Source organism: Mastacembelus armatus, chromosome 15 (genome assembly GCF_900324485.2).
Source record: "Mastacembelus armatus chromosome 15, fMasArm1.2, whole genome shotgun sequence".
NCBI lineage: Eukaryota > Metazoa > Chordata > Actinopteri > Synbranchiformes > Mastacembelidae > Mastacembelus > Mastacembelus armatus.
In genome coordinates this window covers 20,606,177-20,630,239 of record NC_046647.1, presented here as the reverse complement: position 1 = coordinate 20,630,239, position 24,063 = coordinate 20,606,177, and the positions used below count along the sequence as shown (strand labels likewise).

The following is a 24,063-nucleotide window of genomic DNA, read 5'->3' as shown; positions in this document are numbered from 1 at the left end:
TGTATTAATCCTTCAAACAATAGATGCTTACATAAAAGTTCTGAATGTGTTTTGTTTAATGGTGATAATGTGCGTACAGGGAGGGAGTTTGAAAGGCCAAAAAAAAAGAAAGTGTGTTCTCTTGTTCGCTGAGCAGCTTTTCTGGATTTATTAAGGGATGGGAGTGTAACACATTTTTATAGATTTAACACATTTCCATAACACCTGGTCGACCCACACAGGAAGGAGAGAGCAAGCAGGAAAATCACATTAGTGGGTCTCTTTGTTCACTTGCAGCTTCCAAACCAAACTCTATATTTTTAGAAGAGCAATGAATGAAATCCAGAGATCTATTTTAGTGGCTTGTCATGATGTTTAAGGAACATAATGGCCCCCTGAGCTTGACAAGGTCCTCGATATACAGTATATGTACTGTACTAAAGATAGTTTCAAAATCTCAGTACAAGAGACAGAACAGAGAACCACACATTTATCAAAAGATGAATATTTAAAAAGAACATCAGTGATGTAAAAGAAATGTAAAAGCTGCTTTAATGTGACAAAAACTGCCCAACAAACAGCTCACAAATAGAAACCCTTTCAGTCCCTTGACCTTAATCTGTTCAGCTAAGAACAGAGATCCACACCTGAGCAGTATCATGGCTAACTGACAAACAAAAATGAAAATGAAAATTATAGGATAATTGGATTTGCCTGCATTATCAGGACCACACATGCATGAAATAATATACATATTTGCTCTGAAGACTCCCTGCAGGCAGCTCACTGAAGTGTCCCGTGCATTTCGTTGGTCATGTTGTGTGGCAAGCAATAAGTCAGTGCCAGAGCAACAAATTATGAAATGAACTATCATTACTGCAGTTAAGTACATGCTGTTGTCTCTTCTTTATAGGCCTGGAGTCATTTGTAAAAGTTAACATCACAGTTCAAGATATCAATGACAACAAGCCTGAACTGAGGGTTAATGAGATCTATGTCTGCGAGGACGACTCCACTGATACGGTAAGAGCAGCATAGCAGGTTGTCACTTTATTCACAAAATGTGTCTTTATTTGTCACAGCACTGCAAATGCAATCAACCCTGCAGATTTGAATACTTGCAAATCTTATAGTCAATAACACATTTTGTTATCTGAGCTTATGCTTAATGCAAGTATTGGCCTCATTTTGGGATTCAGTGACTAAAAATGCTTCAGTGCTTCCTCCTGTACTCACAGCATGAAAGACTTTCAGGTAGAATAGGTGGAAGTTAAATGAATGAAGAATAGATTTGTTTGTAGGATCAACGTAGTGTTTTGAAACATGAGGTAAAGTAATTAACATGGAAGCAAGTGTTCCAGTGCCAGTGGATATAAACATAATTTGTGTCCCGCATGGTTTTAGGATGGTTTCTTTTTTCCCCTCAGGTCATTGGAACCTTGGAAGCCACGGATAAAGATGAACATTCGAATACCTTCACTTTCAGCCTGTACAGCAGCAGCTCCAACTTCTCCATCAGAAACCATGGCAGTGAGTCTTTGTGTGCACTGAGCATATATTTACCTTTCTTTGCTTGATTGTTGCTCTGAACGATGCTTGGAGGAAGCACTGGCCTCTGCACTTGTTGCTATGCAACAACTGAAATGGCATTTGAAGCACAGTGCTTTGTTGCTGAAATGTGAAATTATTTTAACTTCTCAAAGCATGCTTTGGCTCTCCCAGCCAGACGGGGGATTTACTGTCGAGAGCCTGTCTGGGACTATAAGTGCTGTCTAGAATGCACAACAGCAAATATTGAAAATAATGAGAGCAAGTGGCTTGGTGGACCTGCAGAGACTCTCAGACTCTAAACTCGACCGTGCTAAGAATGTTAAAGGGACATGTCACACAGTTGCTAGTGGGTTGGCTTCTGCAAAACTGTCAGTGGAAAACTGTACCAACAGGAATGCCTGGATAACTATTAGAGACGTATTTAAACAGGTTCAATCAATAAAGGTGCATCACACTGTTTGACCAAATCTCCATCCATCCATCCATTTTCTATACCCGCTTAGTCCTTAACCAGGGTCACAGGGATCAGCTGGAGCCTATCCCAGCTCTCTCTGGGTGAAAGGCAGGGGTCCACCCTGGACAGGTCCCCAGTCCATCACAGGGCCACATAGAGACAAACAACCTCACACACTCACACTCACTCCTATGGGCAATTTAGAGTCACCAATCAACCTGACATACATGTTTTTGGACTGTGGGAGGAAACCAGAGTACCTGGAGAAAACCCACACAAGCACAGGGAGAACATGCAAACTCCACACAGAAAGGCCGGGTTGCGAAACCAGGACCTTCTTGCTGTGAGGCAACAGTGCTAACCACTCGGCCACCGTGCTGCCTTGACCAAATCTCCATTTCTCAAATAAAATATGATACATTTCGCTTAACATGTTGGTGCTAAAGCAGAGGTCAAGTCACCAAAGTCATTGGGTTTCATTCAAAGCAGCATCTACAGTCAGTAAATCTATACAGGTTAAAAATGTCAGCCTGAATAAACAGATTGTGACGTAGATGATGGTGTGAACATCTACAGAGACATTTCCTTTGATCCAGACTGATATTTATGCAAAGGTTGGTGCCCTGTTACATCAGCCCTCCAAAGCTTATTTGGGTTATTCAGCTTAGGACACAAAATGGCACAAGTAAAACAGTTTTCATCATTTTTGATAATCACACAGCCTTATAGTACATGAAAGCCTGAGGAAAAGTGTTATCAACTGTTCTAGTCAAATATTAAAAGTTTGAATAGATGAAAGCCTTAGGTAGCAGATGAAAGATTTAGGTGAAGTGTTACTATTTAATTTAGGTGAAACTTGAAACATACTGACAGGAAGATAAACAGGGGGAAAAGGCACGAACCTGCCTCATTCATTTCCTCCATGTTTGTGCCTGGAGGGCTTCAACTGATGGAGAAAGGGAAGAGGGAGATGGGGGAGAGCAAAAGGAAAGACAGATGAGACAAAGGTGGAAGAAAAGATGAAAGGAGGAGAGATTGGGATTAAGGCAGGTGATATAAAAGTCTGCTAAAGTGACAAGAGGTGGCAAACACAAAGAGACTAATACAGTGGGACAAATAAGAGAATAAAAAGTGGTCGGGAAAGGATGGGATTGAATGATGATTGTGGATAAATGAAAATTTAGAAAGGAGGAGGAAAGGATGAGAAAATAAAGAATAAACGTTTAAAAACAACATGTCAGTATGCAGAGCAGAATGAAATAGGTGAATGAAAAATGGAAGGCAAAAATGCACAGATGACGACAGAGGAGATGGAGAATAAATTGGAGGAAAATGAAGGGCAAAATAAGAACGTAATGACCAAGGAATGAAAGAAGAAATGGGGACAAAGAGGAGCTGAGGATGGAATCAATAAACATGAAGAGGAAAGTCAACTGGGAGGAATAAGGACACAGGCTGAGAGGACAGTAGAAAAGGTGAACAAATAGACAGACAGATGAGAAACAAGGGGAGTTCAGGTGGTGAGATGACGACATGATCAAAGAGGAAAAAAAGGTTTAAATGAGAGGTAAAAATAAAAGAGAGGAGGAGGAAAAGAGAAGGAGAGGAAGCTCTGAGAGGAATGAATACAGAAGAATAGGAGGGTGAAATAAAGGACATGAAGGGAAAAGGTGAAGGGAGAACAGAAAGGAGGAGAGGAGAAACAGGAGAGAGGTGGATATTTGTTTGATAAGTGCTGGTTGTCAGAACTTCTGTTCTCCCCTGTGGTTCAGGACTGCCACCCCCAAAAATCATCTGACAGCACCTCACACCACTTAACACACAAACTACAGCACACACACACACACACACACACACACATGCAACAAGAGCTGCAAAGTGAGGGCTTTTAAAATATTTATCAACTACCAGCTCTTTAAAACAGGCAAAAAACAGCCACACTTTTGTTACGGCAGCCAAAAAGAGAGAGAGGGACACACACACACACACACACACTCTTTCCAACCGTCAGTGTAGCCTGACTGTGAAGTGACAGGATTCGGTGTTCAGACCAGGCGGGTACACGAAGCTCACTGCAGTTATACCAGACAGACACGACAGAGGAGGCGGAAGGAAAAACAAAGAGCTGAAGAGAGAAAAAGGCTAATGAGATGCAGGAGGAGAGGGATGGAGAGAACAAAAGAAACAGAAAGGACAGTGAGACAAACAGAGGAATCCAGAAAGAGATGAATCCAAACAAAGACGGAGCAGGAGACGAGGCAGACAGGAGGGATGGGAAGAAGAGAGAGCAGAAACTGTTTTCATCTTTTATTCAGTTAGTTAAGGCCTCATCTGTTCCCATGTCCTCCCACTCACACACCTTCACTGACTTCATGTTGTCTTGTAGACAAACCTGATCCCACAGTGTTGGTTACATAAACCTTACTTGGAATCTGAGCTCTCACCAAAAGGTGTGTTTACCTAAATTACAAGAAAATATGTCTAGAGGCATCTCTCCATGCAAAGAGACGTGTTTTTATTTGACTTTATTGACTTTGAGGCGAGTGCATCCTGTCCTGTTAGCAAACAAGCTCAGGAGCTTGCTGACTTGCAGTTAATGGGCATCTAGTTCTGCGTGTTTTGTGAGGATACACCCGTTTTCCAGAAACACGGTGTCCATTGCTCTGAATAGGCCACAGAACGCAGTGCACCCTATTTTCATTGGAAGAAAGCACTTGCAGTGTTTGTCTTTAATATCTGAGTAAATGATCTCTTTAATAAAAACATCCTTAATAGAGAAAATTCAAATTGTCATTTGAAAGTCTTATGAAATAAAACCTCAGCCCATTCATGTGAAATCAGAGCTGCTGCTAATCAGAGATGTTTTGTTTTACAGGGTCAGAAAGAAGAAGCATTTTGATACTGTCAGATCTCTGAAGGGTGGATTCAGAGTTAATTTCAGAAAATATGAAACATGTCTCTAGAGGGATTAAATCACTGAGCCTTGTGTTTCAGAGAGTTATCAGATCTACTTTCATATGATTCATATCTAAAGTCCAATATGTGCATATGTCAGCAACACCCATGTTGTTTTTATTCCAACTGGCTCTTAAACGAAGGCAGATGTTTCTCTGAGAGTTTAACAGTGTGTCTAGGTATGTTTGAGTTTCAGAGGGGTCCTTCCTGCTATTGTGTTCCCTCAAATTCCTCCAGTGGTGGGATATAGTGGAAAAAGACTTTCCTCATCATCTTAGCAGGAAACGTCTGCCTGCCAGAGGACTTGACTAATGACTGTATTGTTGGTCACAGGAGACACGGCTGTGTTGTTATATTTCTGCTCCATTTTGGCTTTATGAACTTTTAGCTAAATCTGTACCTGCCTGGCCACCAGTGGATAAACTAACCCCGGTCTGCAGACCGTTTGACTCATGCATTTGATCATTTACAAAACACCAGCGTGGATTTCTGAGGTGCTGCCATTATCTATAATCCCAAATGAGTCAAATCCTAAATGAAGCAATCTGACAGACAATCATGAATGATCTGTCTGCTTTTATGTAAGAACTCTCTTCTGGCTGTCGCATCTCATATCCTGTTTGATCTGTGGAGCACAGTGCAGTATAAATAGCTACGTGGACTGTATGGACTGAGCAGGTGAACATTAGATATGCTTCAGGGAAACAAGGAGATGAATCTGAAAAATTAGACATGGATTTTGCAGGAAAGGGAGGTGAATCAAAGATGGCTGTAACCCTTCGTATAGTAACTGTGGGTATTTATACGTTTCCTTGCACAGACAAAACAGCAGACATCCTGGTGAAACAGGGCCCATTCAGCCTGGATGACCCCAAGGATTACACCTTGGATGTGCGTGTCGATGATGGGGGACAAGCGAGTGTTACTAAGCTGGTGATCAAGGTGTGTGTGTTTGTTTTTTTTGTGTATGAACTCCTGAGATTATTACAACAGAAATATTTAAATAATTGCTCAGAATAATTACGTTTATTTTTAACAATGTTTTATTCAGTTATCACCAGTTTTACGACTCTAAAAACTGAAGATCCAATCACGTGTTTATTGTTCAGCTGGATATACAGTAAATAAATAGTTTATTTCATCAATGTGCTGACTGAGGTAGTGAATTATTGTTTCTTGTGCCCGTCGTAGTCATGTCGGTGTGATGCCAGGCGGATTATTAAGAAATGCAAAGCTGATGCTCGGAGGATGGGAGTGAGTGTTCACGCCCTGATAGCCATCCTGCTCTGCATACTGACCATACTGGGTAAGCTGATTTTTTTATTTCCTTCTTTCTTTCGTTCTTTCCTTCCTTTGTGGTTTCCATCCATGAACCTTTCTGTACAGCACTTCTCAGAGATCACCCGCAGTGTTTGCTTTGGGGTTGAAATAATCCGATTGTATTTCTAAGAGCCTCCTGGTAGTAAAAGCACATCCCAACATACTCTCAGGTGCGTCAGCCACAGAAGACTTTCTCTCAGAGTGGCTGAAGATTGTGGTTTTTTTTACTTTTTTTTTTTTTTTTTTGGTTTTCATCTTTAAGAATGCCTTAAAGGGAAACTCCACGGGTTTTTACACATCAAAGTCTGTTTACAAGTGTTGGGTTGCACTACTGCACATGTGAAAAAAGCTGTATTGTACCTTTTGAGGGAGCTGTGTGAAATTTGATAAATGGTTCTCAAGTGATGTCACTTGAGTCTGTTGAGCCTGAAAACTGCACGTTTGGAAAGAAAAAAAAAAAATCTGAGTTTGTTATGAAATAAGTTTATCAGCCCGATGCTCCTGCTTTGGAACAAGAGGAATAAAAAAAGTTTTCTTATGACAATGCAGATATTATTGCAAAATAAATAAATACATTAAAAGAAAAAATCAGTACATCCCCACTAAACTTTCTCCTCCTAATAGTTTTTACGAGTTTAAAATCTTCCTTTTGCTTGTGTGGATTTTGGTGCAGCAAAGCGCTGAGGTGAACAAGAAAACAACAGTGGGCATTTTCAATTTGGCTTTAAGTGTTTTAAAGACAATGTTTCCTGTTTATTGTGTGCTGCTCACTGATCTCATGCCAGGCTTTGACAAACACTGAGCCTTGATTTTATTTCTTATAGCTGGAAGTAGAAAATCTGGATCATAGTCACAGTCCAAACATGCATGAAAAATAAAATGCGTCATTTACTGTGTGGCTCATGGTTTGTTTAGGGTTTATCAGACGATTGTAAGACGTATTTTAGTTTGAATCCTGTACAGGGAGCAGAAAACTGTGATGAATTGGTTTGTATAAATTGATTTTTAATTTAGGTCTAAGCTTTTTTTTTCTAGTCTGTTAACAAACATTAACAATAGACCACCTCAAACCCAAAGAGCCAGCAGTGACTGAGGTGTGTGTGTGTGCTAATGTAGTTGCCCTTGCTTTGCGATTAATAAGATTTGTGTTTTGTGGGGAACTTTTCCCCTCCCGGTGTTGTTGGTTTTATGAATAATGTAGCGGCGGATGTGGAAATAATGCCTGCAGTTGTGAGCTCAATATTCTCTTTGATACCTTCACCCCCTGCTCCTTTATTCTGGGGAAACAGAGCTACTTGTCATGTTGGATGAGAAGCACGCTGGAGATAGTTGGCCAAACAAGATGGATCTGGGATGAGAAGTGCTGAGGAAGAAAGGGAAAGAGAAGAAGAACTTAAAGATAAAGAGGGAGGAAGGAGTGACAGATGGGAAAAAAAACAAAAAAACCTTACATCAGACGTAGATATGGGAGGAGAGGGTGGTGAAACAGACAGACAGGCAGACTGACAAGAGGCGAGTGAGACAGAGAGCTGAGGTAGAATGAGACCAAGTGAGTGACAGAGTGAGACAGAAAGAGGTTAAAGAGGAGAGATGCCAAAGAGGAGAATTGTGGGAAAAGCGGCAGAAGAATAGGAGTGGTAATGATGAGAGTTTATCTGTTCTTTAGGTGCTGTCTGCTTATCAAACACTGCCAAACACTCAACCTATTAACTATTAATACACTCCTCCACTATCGTGGCTTTTCCTCCCATTTTTTCCCTTCATCTCTCTCTTTCTCTTTCCCTCTGGGTCCCTCTGTCTCTCTCTCTCTCTGCTCCTTCTCTCCTCTTTTTTGTCTCTATTTCGCTTTATCAAACACCCACAACACAGGCCAGATTAACTATTTAATGCACTTGTCATTATCTGCCAGGGCCCAAAGCAATTTGCCGCACTCCCCGTTCACAGACGTATTTTCTCACAAGAAGTCGGGTTTGACACACGAAAAGACATTTTTCTCAGTCATTTTCCTACAAAGGGCTTCTTCTTTTTTTTTCTTTTTCTTGTCCCTCTAAGTCCGATATCTCCAGAGCTTATTAAACTGCAGAGCATGTGTTGTAAAAGATTAATCTGTTGGTTTCCCATGCAAACTTAAATTAGTCCCGCTCACCCTCAACTAAAAGGCATGGCTAATGCTGGCTGTCTGCTGAGAGAGAGCGGTTCATATCAGGACTGAGGCTCGAGGCCTAATCTAAGGTCAAACATATCCTTCCTCTCCTCCTCTCCTTGTCCTAAGTTCTCCCACTTCCTCCTCCTCTGTCTCACTGTCTGCTTTCCTTATTTATTTCTCTTTTCCTTCTATTCTTTTGCTTCTTTCTTCCTTTCATTCTGTCCCTCTATGTCTCACATGCAGGGTGCAAGCAAGAAAAACTAAACCTGTCTCCCGTCAACACAGTGTCTTAGGGACAGTGAGTTCGTTCTTTATCATGCTTCATTAATTCTATACATTAGTCCTCTCTCAGTGCCTTATATCACATTCAACCTCATGTCTTGGTGCTTTGCCCACTTTCTCAGTTTTCTTTGTAGATAAGCTCCAGTTTGGGTCCAGTGGTTTTGGCAGCGGGAGACAAAAATCATACAAATGTTCAAGGACTGATGCTGTGTTTTTCATTAAGATTACAATATTCCAGCATGTGAAGCATATAGAGAATCAATCTAGACTGTTCAGTGTGGGACATTTTGAAGAAGCAAAGTATAAACGTCCTTCACAAATTAGATGATAAACGAATGAATCATTTCCATTACTGTTTTGGGACTGGAACATGCTATAAGTCACATTCCCATGGGACTTTTAATGGGATTGCTTGTTCACGTCTGTATTTCTTCCTCTATGGACTCATTTATTCAACATATGCTTGTTTTTGCATTTCAAAACAAACAAAAAATCAGTCACTGCAGTTTTTCTGTGTGGACATGCTGTATATCTTATCCGCTTCCTGATCTGCTGCCCTGTCGCAGTTCAACCTGCTTATCAGTGCCTTCCAGGACAACTACAGATCCCTGCTACAAAAATAACTCTTGTCTGATTTCACACTGTTATGGTACCAGTTTAGGCAGGTTTAGGCACAAACTAACCTGATTAGGCTCGAGGGAAGATCATAATTTGGGTCAGAATCCAGAGCTGACTGTTGGTAGGAAATGAGACTCGGCCTCCACTGACCCTTTCATCCACCCCTCCCAGCCTCCTCTGCACTCTTTTACAATTTACTTGCATTTTTGCTCCGGACACACGAGTCCTAGTTCCTGCTTTTAGAGATCTTTGTCAGTTCAATGTACACAAATATCTGTTTAAAGCATTTTGTAATGATTTTATTTTTTTAACACCCTTACCTTTAATCTCTTTATGTTTATGTCTTTGTGACCTGACAGCTCCAACTTTCCTTCCTCTTCTTTTCTTTCACATTCCCTGCCATCTTGTTTTCTCAAACTCATTTCCATGTCCTTTCTTGCTGAATCTTTCATCTTGTGTCTTGTGCTTCCCTCTCTGTTTACTGTTAGTGTCTGTCTCTGGCTGAGTAAATTCATTTGAGGTTTTCATGCTCAGGGCAAACACCTTAAACCATCCACCTCATTTTCTCCCCTCATTCATGTGTTAGTTTCTAGTTTCAATCCCTTGTTAGTGCTCCACTTTTCTCACTTGTTTCCTGGCCCCATTTTTATTCTGTTTTATGTTTCCTGGCCTAATTTTCTCTGCGGTTTTTAAATTTATAGAACTGTTTGTCCAACATGAAAGGTAGCAGGGTAATCTGCCTGTTTTTGTGTTCTGCTGTGCATGTCAGTTCTTTTACATTTCATTATCAGAGGAGCCATGCATCACAGAATTTGACTTTTTATACAGTACATGGCACTAATACAGTGGTTTCATCTACAGGTTCCTAATGCATTGCTTTTCTTAGAATATGTTTTGGTTGAATCTTTAATTTTTTAAAAGGGCAGACTTCACAGTGATGTAACTTGAGGATTTTCAGTTGCATCTTTTGGATTTTCAGGCCCTTCTCACTAACACTGTCATGTTTTGTTCTCTCATATTAAACACAAAGAATTTCAACACCCTATAATGTTTCATCAGATGCTGCTGAATGTGCTGCCACAGAAGATTCACACACGACAAAACGCATATTCTAAATAAGCCTCCATGTGCTTTTCAGTGATAGTGATCCTGTTTGTGATGAGGAAGCGCTACCAGAAAGACTCTCTGGCCAATATGAAGAACAGCGGTGAGATCCACGAGCAGCTGGTCACATACGATGAGGAGGGCGGGGGAGAGATGGACACTAATGGGTACGTAGATGAAAACATACTCCTCTTCTATTCTAACATCAGTGAGAACGCACTAAAGCTAACACTAGCCTTTTTATTTACTATTTAACAAGCAAGAATAAAAAAAAAAAAAAAACAATCACAAAACACAAATTATTAACACAAATTAAAATCTGAGCTCTAAAATTTGAATATTCATCTTCACATGAATTCAGCTGTTTATGTTGCATTTGTCTTTACAAAGTTTGAATAGTACAAATAATTTCTTATTCATTATTACATGGCCAATTCATTTTTCTTTGCATCAGTGCTCTGCTTTTACATTCTTTGTACTTCACTGAAAATGATCCAATGTATTAACTACCCCATCTGTAAGATCTATCTTCTTCTCTGTATCCTTCCATTTGCTGACCCACTTTGCCCAAAAGAAACCATGAAAGTTTAATCTGATCTGAATCTAATCTATCTATATTTAAATAATACATAATCCTCTATACTGTCTGCATTTACTGCACTGTATGCTGTCAACGGGATATTCTGATGCTTTGGATAAAACACTGAACCAGACTCAATAATACAGAAGCTATGAAGCAGAAAGTAAAATAACATTTATATTGTAATTTGTGACTGTTAAATGTTTGATAGATTTCTGAAATATCTTTATGTTTCAGAAAGACATTTTCCTCCTAGTTATTGAAAAAGGATCAAATATTATAGCAAATTTAACCGGTTATTAACATGTGCTCTTCCCTTTTAGCTACGACGTCTCAATCCTGTCTTCTGCTTGCCATGACGGCTCCCTACTCCGCCACCCGGAGCACCGCCCTCACCCCTCTCTCTACGCCATGGTCCAGAAACCCCCTCACCACGCTCAACCCACTGCATGTAAAGGCGACATGGCTGCAATGATAGAGGTGAAGAAAGATGAGGCGGATCACGACAGAGATGGCATCCCGTACGACACGCTCCACATCTACGGTTACGAGGGACCCGAATCTTTAGCTGGAAGTCTGAGCTCCCTGGAAAGTTCTTCCAGTGGATCAAATGTGGATTACGACTTCCTGAACGACTGGGGGCCGAGGTTCAGGACCCTGGCTGAGCTGTACGGAGTGGATGGGTCCGACTACTACCATGAGTACTGATGGAGAGCTTCTGCTAATAAGCATATATGATGCCAAAACACACACACACACACACACACACACACACACACACACATATTGAAAACAGCCATATAACACACTCACACGTTGCCAAAAGCTGGCAGGAAATCTACACATTCCTACACCTACAACCAGGCTCAGATGCTGTCCATGTTTCTACCCATAGTTTCTGGTCAGGAAGGTTTTAATCTAGCAAACAACCGTGTCCTCCAAAGACTTCTCTAGCTTCTGAAAACAGAACCAGGGCGCTCTTGCTTCCAGTGTAACATGGTCTAATTTTTGTGGTCAATTATAATTCACCGAGTCTGTTCACCCCCAAACAGGAGTTTCATCAGCCTTCACAAAGCTCCTCCAGGTCGACTGAAGGTCGATTCAATTTTGGGGATCTCTCTCTCATTTCACATGGCACCATAAAAGAACAACTAACTGCTTCACAAGTTTGTCAAGAGGGCTGAATGTTGGCGACCAAGTGAAATGTCGGTGGAATTTATTTTATCACAACGTCTGTCATCACAACCCTTTTATTCTACCTGCGAAGATCTTACATCCAGTTAGAAGAAACTCAGCTGCAGGGCCAAGCAAACCAGATTTTATCTCAGATAATGTCTAATATGGGTTAATGACCTACATGTCAAATTAATATAAGAATAAACTCAATTTGGACAAACAACAATTTGACAGAAACTCTACATTTACCACAAAAAGTCTCTTGTATCCTTGCTAATGAAAGATGATGTATTTTGGCCTCATTATGTAGATATGCACTCATTGACCAACAGTGTAATTTTAATATAAACGTGTCATATTAGTTCATTTGATAAAAACAGGGATGCAAAATGTGCATGTCAAAGCAACTTATTGTTGACTTACTCTTCTCTTTGATATTGACAATCTGATTAAACTTTAATATTCTTTGTATTTTTGACGAAACGGCCACGAACATGTTGAAAACAAGGTGATTTTATTTTTTATCTGAAGTTGATGAGTTGATGTCTACATGTGATCAGCTGAGGGTTTTATTGTTTGAGGTGAAAAACTGAGCAGCCACAAGCGTTTTCACTCAAAGACGTTTGAAGTGTTTGATCACAGCGAGATGCCAGGAGTGTTATCTTCGTCCGAAATACTAAAAAGGACCTTATTTAAGGAAAGTTCGACTCAGCTCATCAGTCTGTGATGTCTAGTCTAGTTTTTAGTTTATCATACGCCCCTTTCTTATAGTATATAATTATTTATTTAGTATATTTCACATGACATCAACATTTGACCGGTTGTCAACAGAGTCAAGAAAATGCTCAGATCAGGTTCACTGACAGGTTCTAATTTTTTTTCCAAGGTTGCCAACATAAAAATGGCTTTCTGAAACCATTAAGAATGAGGAGCCATTTTCTAAGTGAGTAATTTTGTCTAGTTTCCAAGTTATCTCCTGCTCTGAGCAGAGAAACGACTCTAGGCAGACAGAAAGGAAATGGCAGTACTGCTGCTCAGACTGAATTACACTGTTTTCCCAGGTTATATTTGACAGGTCCCATCATCACAGTTATTGTGGAGATGAAAGTTCAATTCTCAGAGGCCTAGTACAACAAGAGTGATTCAAACAACTCAGGAAACATGGAGTGGTAAAAGCAGCTAGTTGGGCAGCTGCCATGTCTCTGAGGTGGCGTGAATAACTTTAACCTCTCATCCTTTTTGTCTACTGCCAGGTCAGAAGTCTCAGATCCAACATTTTAGAAACTCTAGATAATTATTTGCACATGTTAAGACTGACTAAAATAAAAATAGTAACGTGGTGATGTATAACAAAGCCTGGACGTCACTACTGACTTTACAGTATCACAAACTTACATCTTGTAGGAGACACAAAGACTATAATTTAAAACAATGTAGTTATTCAATACCAAAAGCCTCGTTGTGATTTATTCATTGAATATCTTTAATAAGGCTGCAGTTAATGATAATTATTGTTTTTGATTGGCTGACTTTTCATTCTTTATACAAAAAGTGAAAAATATACAAATATTTACCAGAGCTCAAAGTCCATTGTCATACAGACCAGTGCCCAAAGAAAATCAAACGTGACCTGTACCCGCCTCTCGGCTGTGCAACAACCACTCACAAAGACTATTTGATATCTCGCCATATAAAGGAGGACCTATTTATTAATGACTCACAAGTACTTACAGTAAATAGTATTGTACCATATTGTATAAATGAAGGGGAAACTCACTGTGGTTGCAACTTCAAAATCTATTCTCTGATTGTAAAACAGGGCCTGTCCCTATTGAAATAGTCCAGGTGACATCAGGAGGCCACCAAGGTGGGCCTGGTTAGTACTTGGATGGGAGACTGCCTCATAATATCAGGGACTGCAAGCAAAGGTTAAGCATTAGACCCATCCCAGTAAAAATTCCATTGCTAAAGAGGTCGTCTCCCGCTGTCAAACAATGCCAGTGTAGAGATTAGTTTATTTACTCTCCTGTTTATTTTGTTTTATTTGGATTTGAACTTGTTTCCTTAAAGCTCTGGTCTGCTTGGAATGCCATTTGCTAAACAGTGGATACAATAGCTGGAAACCCTCTCAGTGCTTTCCTGTTGGGTGCATATATATACACTGAGCAGCCTGTTCCTCCACCTCACTCTGTCTTTATCTCGTTCTCCTGTTTCACCGTATCGCTCCCACACCGTCTTTCTCTCTCCGCCCTTTAATCAGCTAAACTAAACACTGGAGTCAACTTCCTGTCCATCTGGGGGGTTGTGCCCGCCCCTTCCTCTCGGCGTTATCTCTCCCGTTAGCCAACACATTGTGCTCACTTCCTGTTAAGCTCAGCCTGGGAAACAGCCTTGGAGAGGAAAATGGAGCGAGTCAAGGAGAATCAGAGGGGATGAGGTTGGAGGTTAACAAGAAAGAAATAAGGAGAGAACAATGTAGGGCAGTGATGAGTTTTACAGCTGTGAAGAAACAACAAAAAAGGCTGAGATGAGTCTGTTTTGCAAGCGATAATCTGGCATCTTAACGAAGCAATGCTGATAAAACTCTTCTTCAGAAATCAATATTCAGTGCCTGCAGCCAAACCTTTACATTTAGGCAAAGTCTTACTATAGTGGCTGAGGAAAATAATGGAGACTTTGTTTCACTGCACATTAGAACAAATACTTTGCATTTCAGACTTGTAGCTCTCAAGGAAACAGCATTTTATTTTAATTTGTGTATTATTTCCATTATTGTAATTATGACTTATTTTAAAAATGGGTATGTGAACAAAAAAAAAACAAAAACAAAACCCTTTATTGTTGATATCAGCAGCCTGTAGCAGATAGAGGTGCTCCATTACCTTCTCTCCTAGCAGCAATAAGTGTTGGGTGCACTTAGGGTGAGAAAGTGAGACATTTGGAGACGTGGGTACATATTCCAACAGTTTCAGCCAACAGTGTTTTCAGCTAGTTTACTGTATATAAAAAACATACAGCCCACATTTCCCTAAGGGAATCCTTAATAGAGTACATCAATAATTAACACTTCCAAAATATAGACAGACAAGGTTTAATGTTGCATGTGATTATTATTATTATTATTATTTTTTTTTAAGTGTCACATTTGTTTTTATTTTGTGCGCTGGCAACATAATTAATGAGACTTGCTGGTTTGGAGTAAAAGTCAAATTTGTTCCTTACTGTCACACATACATATATATATATATATATATGCTTCTAGATTGCCACACATAATTTCTAATTAAATTTGTACCTCTGCGCCTCTTGATACTGCAAAACATCACTCAGTTCACGAGTATTTCTACACATCAGGACTATACCCATAACCCACTCCTGTACAGTGATATCATAAAAAGTGCCATATTTAATCTTTATTTATTGATCATCAGAGGTTTTGAGGATGCATTTGCTCTTTTATAAGATGGTGAATTGCTTTGGATTCAGACAGTGAAAATAAATCTCAGGCTGGGATCCGGGCACTGAAACAGTCGTTCACTTCTATTTCAAGAAACAACACCAACTACTATCAATATACCGATTTAAAAAACTGACATTAAAGCGATTTCAGTGTAATTCATCTGTGTATCCCACAGTGTGAGGGAGTCTTCTTTGAGTCAAATGTAAATAGAAAAAAAAAAAAATGTGCCTAATAGTGACTTTTTTTTCTGGCATCACCTTGATTATTATTTTGCCTAATTACTGTATTTAGAGGATTTTAAACTTGACACAAACTTTTTATTGCTGTAAAAAGTAAAACCAGGACTGTTTTCTACAGATGACAGAGAGTAGTGTATGAGGCATGAATGATATTACTGAGTTTCTGTTTATGTGTCCATTTGTGTGTGTACTGTATCTGTGTGATTGTGTACATACACACAAACCAATAAAAAACAGCAACCACACAGACATTTCTCTTGTGTAAATACAGTAAGGGTTTTCAAGGAAGCAACATGTGCCTTTATTCTTTAAAAAAATATTGTAATTCATTTTTGATGTTCGACACTATGTTTTCTATATTGTTTTTATGGTGTATAAGAACTACTTTTTATTACCTGACCTTTTTGTAAGTGTAGAATAAAAATAAACACTCAAATATGTTTTTGTTATCTTGTTACTGTTGGTGTTTCAAACTACTTTGAGACTTAGTGAAGAAAGATGCATGTGACTTCATTTTTAGCAAGAGAAGAAGAAACTGTACCAGTGAAAATATGAATTTTAACACGTACGTCAGGTTTATGATGATAAACACATTTTCAGGATTTGGGGTTTAACGTTGGCTGAGAAACAACGACGTCATACGTTTTTATGACAAAAATCATTCCTCGGCCCCATAAGAGGGGAACAATACAACCCAACAAGGGGGTCAGGTCAGACACTTAATTTGTAGCACACCGTGTGTTGACATGTATCTGAAAAACAAAAATTGGATATATTACCAGTCAGTATTTTTCAGATTCCATGTGGTGAAGCTCAGCTCTGCTCATTGAGTAACATGATCCCATATGTCAAATGTTAAACATGTGAGGCTGTGTGAGGAAAACTCTGATCTCCTTCATTTTGATCTTTGCCATGCGATCAGATGTGAGTCAGGGGATCTCCTCTGGTTTTTTTCCCCCCTTTGTTAACTCAAGTGTAAATTCACCACAGGCTCACGTAGTTTTATTATTGTTGGGGCCGGTGGACATATGTGATTATGTTCATATGGGACATGAGAGAGGGGACATGCTAAAGTTACAACATATCGCTCAGCACCTCCGTGCACGCACACAGTATTTATTATGTTATTTTGAGTATGCCAGCTAAAAACCTAATATTTTCATTTTTCTGGGGAGGATCACTGACTCTCCTTTTGCTTGATGATACCTGCCCATTCATGCTAACTCAGGCTAAGGATAATGTTTCGTACTTGTGCAGTCATGCAGTCGCTTGACACCAGGCAAAGAAAAACACTTCATGTCAATTACAGCTGGATGCTGTGCTCGGCTTTACTGCAGCACTAAGTCTGTGATCAAAGGAAGAACTCAAGCAATAGAAAGTTGTTCTTTTGTTGGTGCATGCGTTCAGCTGTCTGTGGAACGTATATAATTAAGTGTTTTGAAAAGTTCATATCACAAACCTGGCTGAAGTGTACACAAAGACAAAGGTTCTAAATAAACAAAAAGGAAAACAAGATGGAGCAGAGAACCATAAAAAGAGTCAGTACTGTCACATTACATCACTGTCCAGCAAATATTCTCTCATTCACCTCTGCTGAAGCCTGCACGATGGATAAATTCAAGCATGTGTTTTCCTGTCTGTGTTTGATCTCCAGCCAACACCGACTGACTCGCAGGGCAGAGGTGATCTGTGTCCACTTACTGTGATAAATCATTTTTCTGAGATTTATCACCGTCTTCAGTACAACATCACACTACACAGACCCTAAGCTGAGGTATAACTCTCATACACTTTTCAGAGTTTGCCATCTGTCTGATCTTTTTAATTACTAACCACATCAGACCTGTGAAATCATGTCCTCAGGTGAGTGGAGGCAGATGTGAGAGTGTTATTTTAATCTATAGAACTTTTTGGTGGAAAGTGAAGAATACGGAATTGAGGCAGAACAGGAAGAGAAAGTGAAACAGTCCTTAAATCCTGCACCCAAATACTGTGCAGGGCTTCTCAGACTCACTCTGTGTGACACTAAGACCAGACTGAGTATGAATGTGGGTGAAAACTAAAAGAGTAAAGACACCAGCAGACCAGCAGACAGACACTCAGGTGTTCGACTGTCTGCTTTACATGGTTGGATGACACCAAACCAAAGTATCAAGCAGTTACATGATTTACTAGCAAAGCATTAATGACCATTTCCAGCAGATTTCTAACTCTTCATCAGTGCAACAGCTGCACGACTCCCACTGATGTGGCTCAGAACGCAACCTTTGATATTTCCTCCCATTTTCTCTCCGATACAACATAATCAAGAACAGGGCTACTTGTAGAACACTTTCTCTGACTCTTCCGAGCTGCACAGGCACTAAATTCCCTCTGTCATCAGTTATTCAGGCAGATAGGATAGCTGGAAGATGTGATGGATGTCTGCAGGAAAAAAAAAAAAAAAAAAAGAGGGTGATGATCGAGAAGAGAGAGGCTCACTTCCATCCCATCTTTACTCCTCCTTCTTCCTCGGCTTAACTTTGTCTACTTGTGGTGAGGATGGGACAGGACCAGCTGGCAGCAACATGCTAAACACTGCGTTATGGTCAAACTACAAAACCAGACTATTAAAGTGAGGCATGCTTTATCCAAGAATACGATTACATGGAGAGTCTGAATGGATAATCCTTTGAAGCCCGATCAAAGAAAGTCTGAATTTTGAAGTGGGTTTACATGCAAAAGGAGGTGATATGGATAGCTGTTTACATGACTACAGCATGTAATCCAGTTAGAGAATACTCTACGTCCTGTCATGACCAGTTATGTTAGGATGGAAAACAGCACAGAGAGTGGCACAGCTACCTGTGCACAAAGCAGAAGACAGAAATTTGCAGAAATACTTTGATACGTGCAGGTTTTTAGGAGGATTTTTCATTCTCTTCATTGCATCATTACCTGATTTTACATACATACGCCACAAGATAATGCTCTGTGTTATCGTGAGCGTATGAAGAAACATAAATCAAAAATGTTGCTGTAAGCATTTCAGTTGACAGATGTACTTCAAGCACAACAACCGTGAAGAGTAGTAACACACAGGGCTGTTATCAGAAACATGTAAGGAAAGGAATCATTTCATGGACTATTATCATTTCAACCCCCACAGATCCTTTGGTCGTTCATTACAGATGCAATTTATACATCCAAGCAATGTCCAAACTTCCAAAACCTTTTAAAAATGCAAGAAAAAGAAACATCCCTCTGATCTTAAATGAGTCAGTGGAAAATGCAGAAAAATGGTGCCCAATTCACCTTGAATCTTCTACTTAATGTGATGCTGCAGCCGTACAAATGGGACCCTGAGCTCAGGATGCATGCTGAAAAACGTTCTGCATTTGAAGATATTTAAAAGAGACAGTGGTGAAAAACAAAGATGAAGGTAAATAATTATTTTGCACACTGTAGGGAAAGCACACGTTTGAGTTTCCTGTGTTCATTAACGGAAAAATGCAGATGTGCTGCATGATGCTTGATGCCTATACCCGTAAAATCTCACCTAATAGAGTATATGTGGGATGGTTGGAAATGTTTGAGTTTGTTGAAGAATATCTTCAGTGGGTTTAAAGAAGAAATCAGGTTTCTGACAGACTCTCCGTCCAATTCAACATGAGGAACATCCTCCATTGTCAAATGCAGCTGATGTTATTTCTAAAATCTGCCAACTTGTCTCCTCACACACAGCCTTTGATAAAATCTCGTAAATAAAGTCAGTCTCTATTGTTATTGCAGGATGGGAAAACTATTTTCTTTCGGTTGTCTGCAAATGTTTCAACACAAACATCTACAGACTAAACACTGAGGCACACATGTGTTCTGGCCTCATTATGCGTGTCAGGATTTGTGTTTTTGAGTCTCTTTTGTTCCATGTTCTCTGTTGGTCTGTAAAGCAGATGTGCTTTCACCTTTTTCAGCAGCAGAAATTAAAGCTGTGCAGTTAGAAGGTAAGCGAACATGGCACAGCCAGACTGAGGGGCTTCAATTCCCTGCGTGTAAGACACAGTGGAGCAGGATTACTCAATTATACAAGCGGTCCGCGTATATGCTTGGCCAATGAAAGCAGGCCTGGACCTCATTCTCGGTTTGAAAAGCACTGCAGTCAACCATCACGAAAGCAGATCAGCTTCAAACATCCCAGCGACACTGACAAACAAACCTGAGTTCAAAACAACCGCTACAAAAAGCAGGAGCTGCAGGAGATACAGACACTGCCGAGGTCCAACATCTCACTCGGTGTTTGGTGCAACCACAGACATGCAGTGGTTCCCTGTCAGGAAAAGAAAACACTACAAAGAATGCTCTGCTAAATCATCAGCTGGGAGACGCTGTGGATGTGTGTTGAAACACTGGAGACTGAATTGTCTATTGAAGTGACGTAAAGTAAAATACACAAAGGATGGTTTCAACACTGAAGCTGTTTGATGCCCTGTCTGTGAATGGTAAACACTTCACAACAATGTGAAGCAAGGATATCCCCTTTCCTCATCCTCCCTTTCTCATCGTTTGCCCCTTTTTCTTTCGTGGAGCAAAGAAAAAGCATTTAAACCGTATCCTGTTCTAGACTCTTCAACAGCTCGATCTGAGTCATATCATTAAATATAGTGCGTGTTTGTTTGCATTACAAATTATTAATTTAATCTTTTACAAATGGCAGAAAATATTTTAAAGGGGTATTTTAACAAAACAGGAAAAAAAAAAATGCCACTGCTGCAGTTTCCTGCCCAAACGTGAATGTTTTCCCCGTTTGACTTTGGGTTTTCAGTTGCTACAGCTGATAGGCTTCATGTGCATAAGAAATAAAATAGTAAACCTGGCAACTAAAATCTGGCAGTGTTTTGTCGCCACACTGTGGTTTAAAACCTAAACTACACCCTGCAGCCTACATTTCATGTGATAGCAATTAATACAGGTCATCATACAGCAGTTTTGGAAGAAGCACTGCCGTTCTGATCTAATTCAAAGTAGAATAATTTCAAATGAAGTATCAAAAGTCATGAAAACCTCAAACATGTATGTATTTTTAAAGTATTTTTAAAAACAAAAGGAAATGTGGTGTGTCAGCAGATTCACAGAGAACAATGTACAACCTGAGTATTTTACCTGGCCAGGTGTTTTCAGTCCAGGCTCATGAGAGCTCTGCCTCTGCTCAGTTATAAATGTGTAATAAGTCCTTGCATAACAGGTGAAAAATCAGGAAGAACGGTGTGTACACGCCCACACGGTCCTGAGCAGAGTTTAATCAGCCAGAATAATTCAAATGACGTGGGTCGACTATGGCTGTGCAGGGCCCTAAGGCCTGACAGCTGCTGCTATAACAACCTTCTCTCCTGTGGGAAGACTTTCTGCTTCTCTTTAGACACAACAACATTATTCAGGTCAAACATTTCAGCTCATCTCACAGGTGCTGGATGAGGCTGTGATCGGGGCTCAGTGCTGGTCTGTCACGTTCTTCCACAGCAAATTGAGAAAAACATTTGTTTTTGCAAAAAAACTGCCCCAAAGTTGGAATCACACTTTTGTTTTTAAACCAGACAGGACATTGTCATTTCGTGTCCACATTGTGTACTTCAATATGTAGATCATATATAAATACCTGATCACACTGTCCTAACCCCCTCCTCTCACTACAATCACTACAACATCTTTGCTGTATTTGGTGAGATTACTATAAAGCTGTAGGACCAAAGTGCAGCCTGATAAAGCTGAGGAACATTTTCACAGAGACCGTCAACTTTGGGCTGAGTCCTGCTCATCAAATCATGTCCTATTTGCTCAGAGCATCTGTTTCTGGTGAGGGATTTTCTGGCTGCTCCTCCAGGGACTGACACAGAACCGAACCACGGGACAGAGACAGAAAACTGAGGACAGACCGAGAGGAGGATAAAGGAGAGGAAAGCAAATGAGAGCTGCTGCTGCTGCTGCTGATGTCGACAGAGGAAGAATCGTAGAGGAGGAGGAAGAAACGCGGAGCTGTGCGGGGTGGAGGATGGTGACAGCGATGATGATGATGATGATGATGAGGAGGAGGAGGAGGAGGATATTTCGCTTGTGAGGACGGGATCTCTTGAAAGAGGCTGCATGGGCGATCGCAGCGAAAATCTCGGTATCACCGAAGCGCTTTTCTAAGGAGGTGGGCCAAGTCCCGAGAGAGAGACGGGGAGAGGCGTGAGCAGAGCGGAGGAGAGAGGACCCCCTGGGTGCCGGGGACCAGGCTGGGACGTTGCTGCTGCTGTTGGCAGTGATGTGCAGCGACATTAAGGAGCTGATGACAGGACTCCTGCCAGGGAGTGGACCCACAGTCCGACAGTTTTGCAGGTAAGGACCGAGTCTCCCTCTGCCGCTTTCTCTGCCCCTTTTTGTCTCTCTCCCTCCAGCCCAAGATAAACTCTCTCTCCGTGGTGATTTGCAACTCCAGCAAATGTGTTTAACGCACAAGTGGGACAGTAGAAGAGCAGAAGCAGGTGTATGTTTTGTATTTAGTGGAGAATATCTCAAAGCTGTCATGGTATTATGTAATATTCCAGCAGGAGAAGAAAAACACTTTAACTACAGGTCAGGTTCATTTGCTTTATGAACTCAGTTGAATTTTTATTTTATTCTACTCGCTGCTATTCCCTTCAAATATTATACTTTTTTACTCCACTGAATGTACTGTGTGTGAGAGCTAGTTACTAGTTAGTTTATAGATATGCAGTACTGTGCAAAAGTGTTAGGCACTAAAAGTACACAGGGGCTGTCAAAGAGTTTTTCCATGTATCAGATAATTTCGTATAATATAATATCTGTATGTGCCGCTTTGCCCTTAAACCAGCAGCAGTTCTCTTTGGTTTGACCTGCACAGTTTCTCCTGGTACTTTGCAGAACCTTGGAGAACCTGCTGCAGCTCTTCTTTAGATTTAGACTGTCCATGTGTTTCTGTCTCTTCATGTGATCCCAGACTGACTCCACACAGCCCAGGTCATGGTTCTGTGGTTCTTTGTGCCTCTGAAAATAGTTCTTCATGAACTCTAGTTGGTTCTTTATTGGCTTGTTGTCCTGCACAATGAACCTGAGATCAGTCTGACACCTGATCGTGTTGTGTGATAAGAATCTAACATCTAACGTGCCTAAAACCTTTGCACAGTACTGTAAATATATTGCACAACACATTTGTGCAGATTTAACTACAGCAAATAAACGAGTTAAAATTTGCTTCAGCTCAACCTGCTACAACATGAAACTGCTGCGTTTACATTCATGCGTAAAAATCCAGTAGGCCCAAAAAACGCTGATGAGGTCTTTCACTTCTGATGTTGTAAACACGTGCTGATACTTTTCTACTTTTACTTAAGAACTGCTGTGAATACAGGTGCTCGAAGAAACGAGCATCAACTGAATGTGCAATGAAGCTTAGTATTTAAACTGGAAATACGTTCTTCTGATCAGACACTACCAGAGAGCACGATCCCTATATAGTTATTTCATAGAATTACAGCTGTATGCATAGAAGATTTAAAAACACCTTCATCTAAAACTTTCACAGTGAAACTGTAATAGGCAATTAAAGGTACCATGAGCAAACTGACTACTGAGCACTGCAAACACACTGCTGAGCCCTATATAAATACTGTAGGTGTGTTTTAGTGATTTTTGGATAGCCTCATCCTTCTCTCGCTTAGTTTTCCTCCCACACGCTTTAACTCTTGCTTCAGCAGTGAAGCACAGTAGCCCTGCAGTGCTACAGTAACAGCGCAGACAGGAATACAGTGTTTTTATGGGTTTCTTTATCGCTGAAATCCCCCATGCACATGGGTTACCGTTGTGTTATATAAAAACTAATTAGGCCTGTAAAAGAGAGGAAATCCAAACAGGTGAAGTTGACATAAAACAACCGTGAAGGTCAAGGTAAAAACAGAACACATGAACTGGATAACAGAAACTAGATGGAAAGAATAAAATAAACTCCAAGACTTTAATTCCCTTGATACGGCAAAAGTGTGTCTGGGTTCTTGTGTTAAAAGTGATATTTCTAGTGTTAATACCAGACCGTTTGATCTAAAGAACCTCCCAGGACAGTCCAGTCTTACTGCTGGGTTCCCCAGGGGTATCGAGGCCCCAGCAAGGCTTATCTGAGTGTCTCTCTCTCTCTCTCCACTCAGCCATGAAGGTCAGATCTGCAGA

The 24,063-nt window shown here is 40.4% G+C and overlaps 2 protein-coding genes across 3 annotated transcripts in view; both read left to right on the top strand.

The window, feature by feature from the left end:
- The window catches only part of cdh5 (cadherin 5), a 29,434-nt gene extending 13,130 nt beyond the window's left edge, over positions 1-16,304 (top strand). For both annotated transcript variants that reach the window (XM_026309077.1, XM_026309078.1), the window contains exons 10-15: positions 893-1,002; positions 1,407-1,509; positions 5,760-5,881; positions 6,131-6,245; positions 10,444-10,576; positions 11,313-16,304. In XM_026309077.1, coding sequence (XP_026164862.1) covers positions 893-1,002; positions 1,407-1,509; positions 5,760-5,881; positions 6,131-6,245; positions 10,444-10,576; positions 11,313-11,697 — 968 coding nt within the window. In that variant the 3' untranslated portion in view covers positions 11,698-16,304. The remainder of the gene's footprint in view (positions 1-892; positions 1,003-1,406; positions 1,510-5,759; positions 5,882-6,130; positions 6,246-10,443; positions 10,577-11,312) is intronic.
- Positions 16,305-21,972: 5,668 nt separating this feature from the next.
- Positions 21,973-24,063, top strand: part of bean1 (brain expressed, associated with NEDD4, 1) — a 31,707-nt gene continuing 29,616 nt past the window's right edge. Inside the window, exon 1 of the mRNA XM_033325561.1 lies at positions 21,973-22,218. The gene's annotated coding sequence lies outside the window, so the exon portion shown is untranslated. The remainder of the gene's footprint in view (positions 22,219-24,063) is intronic.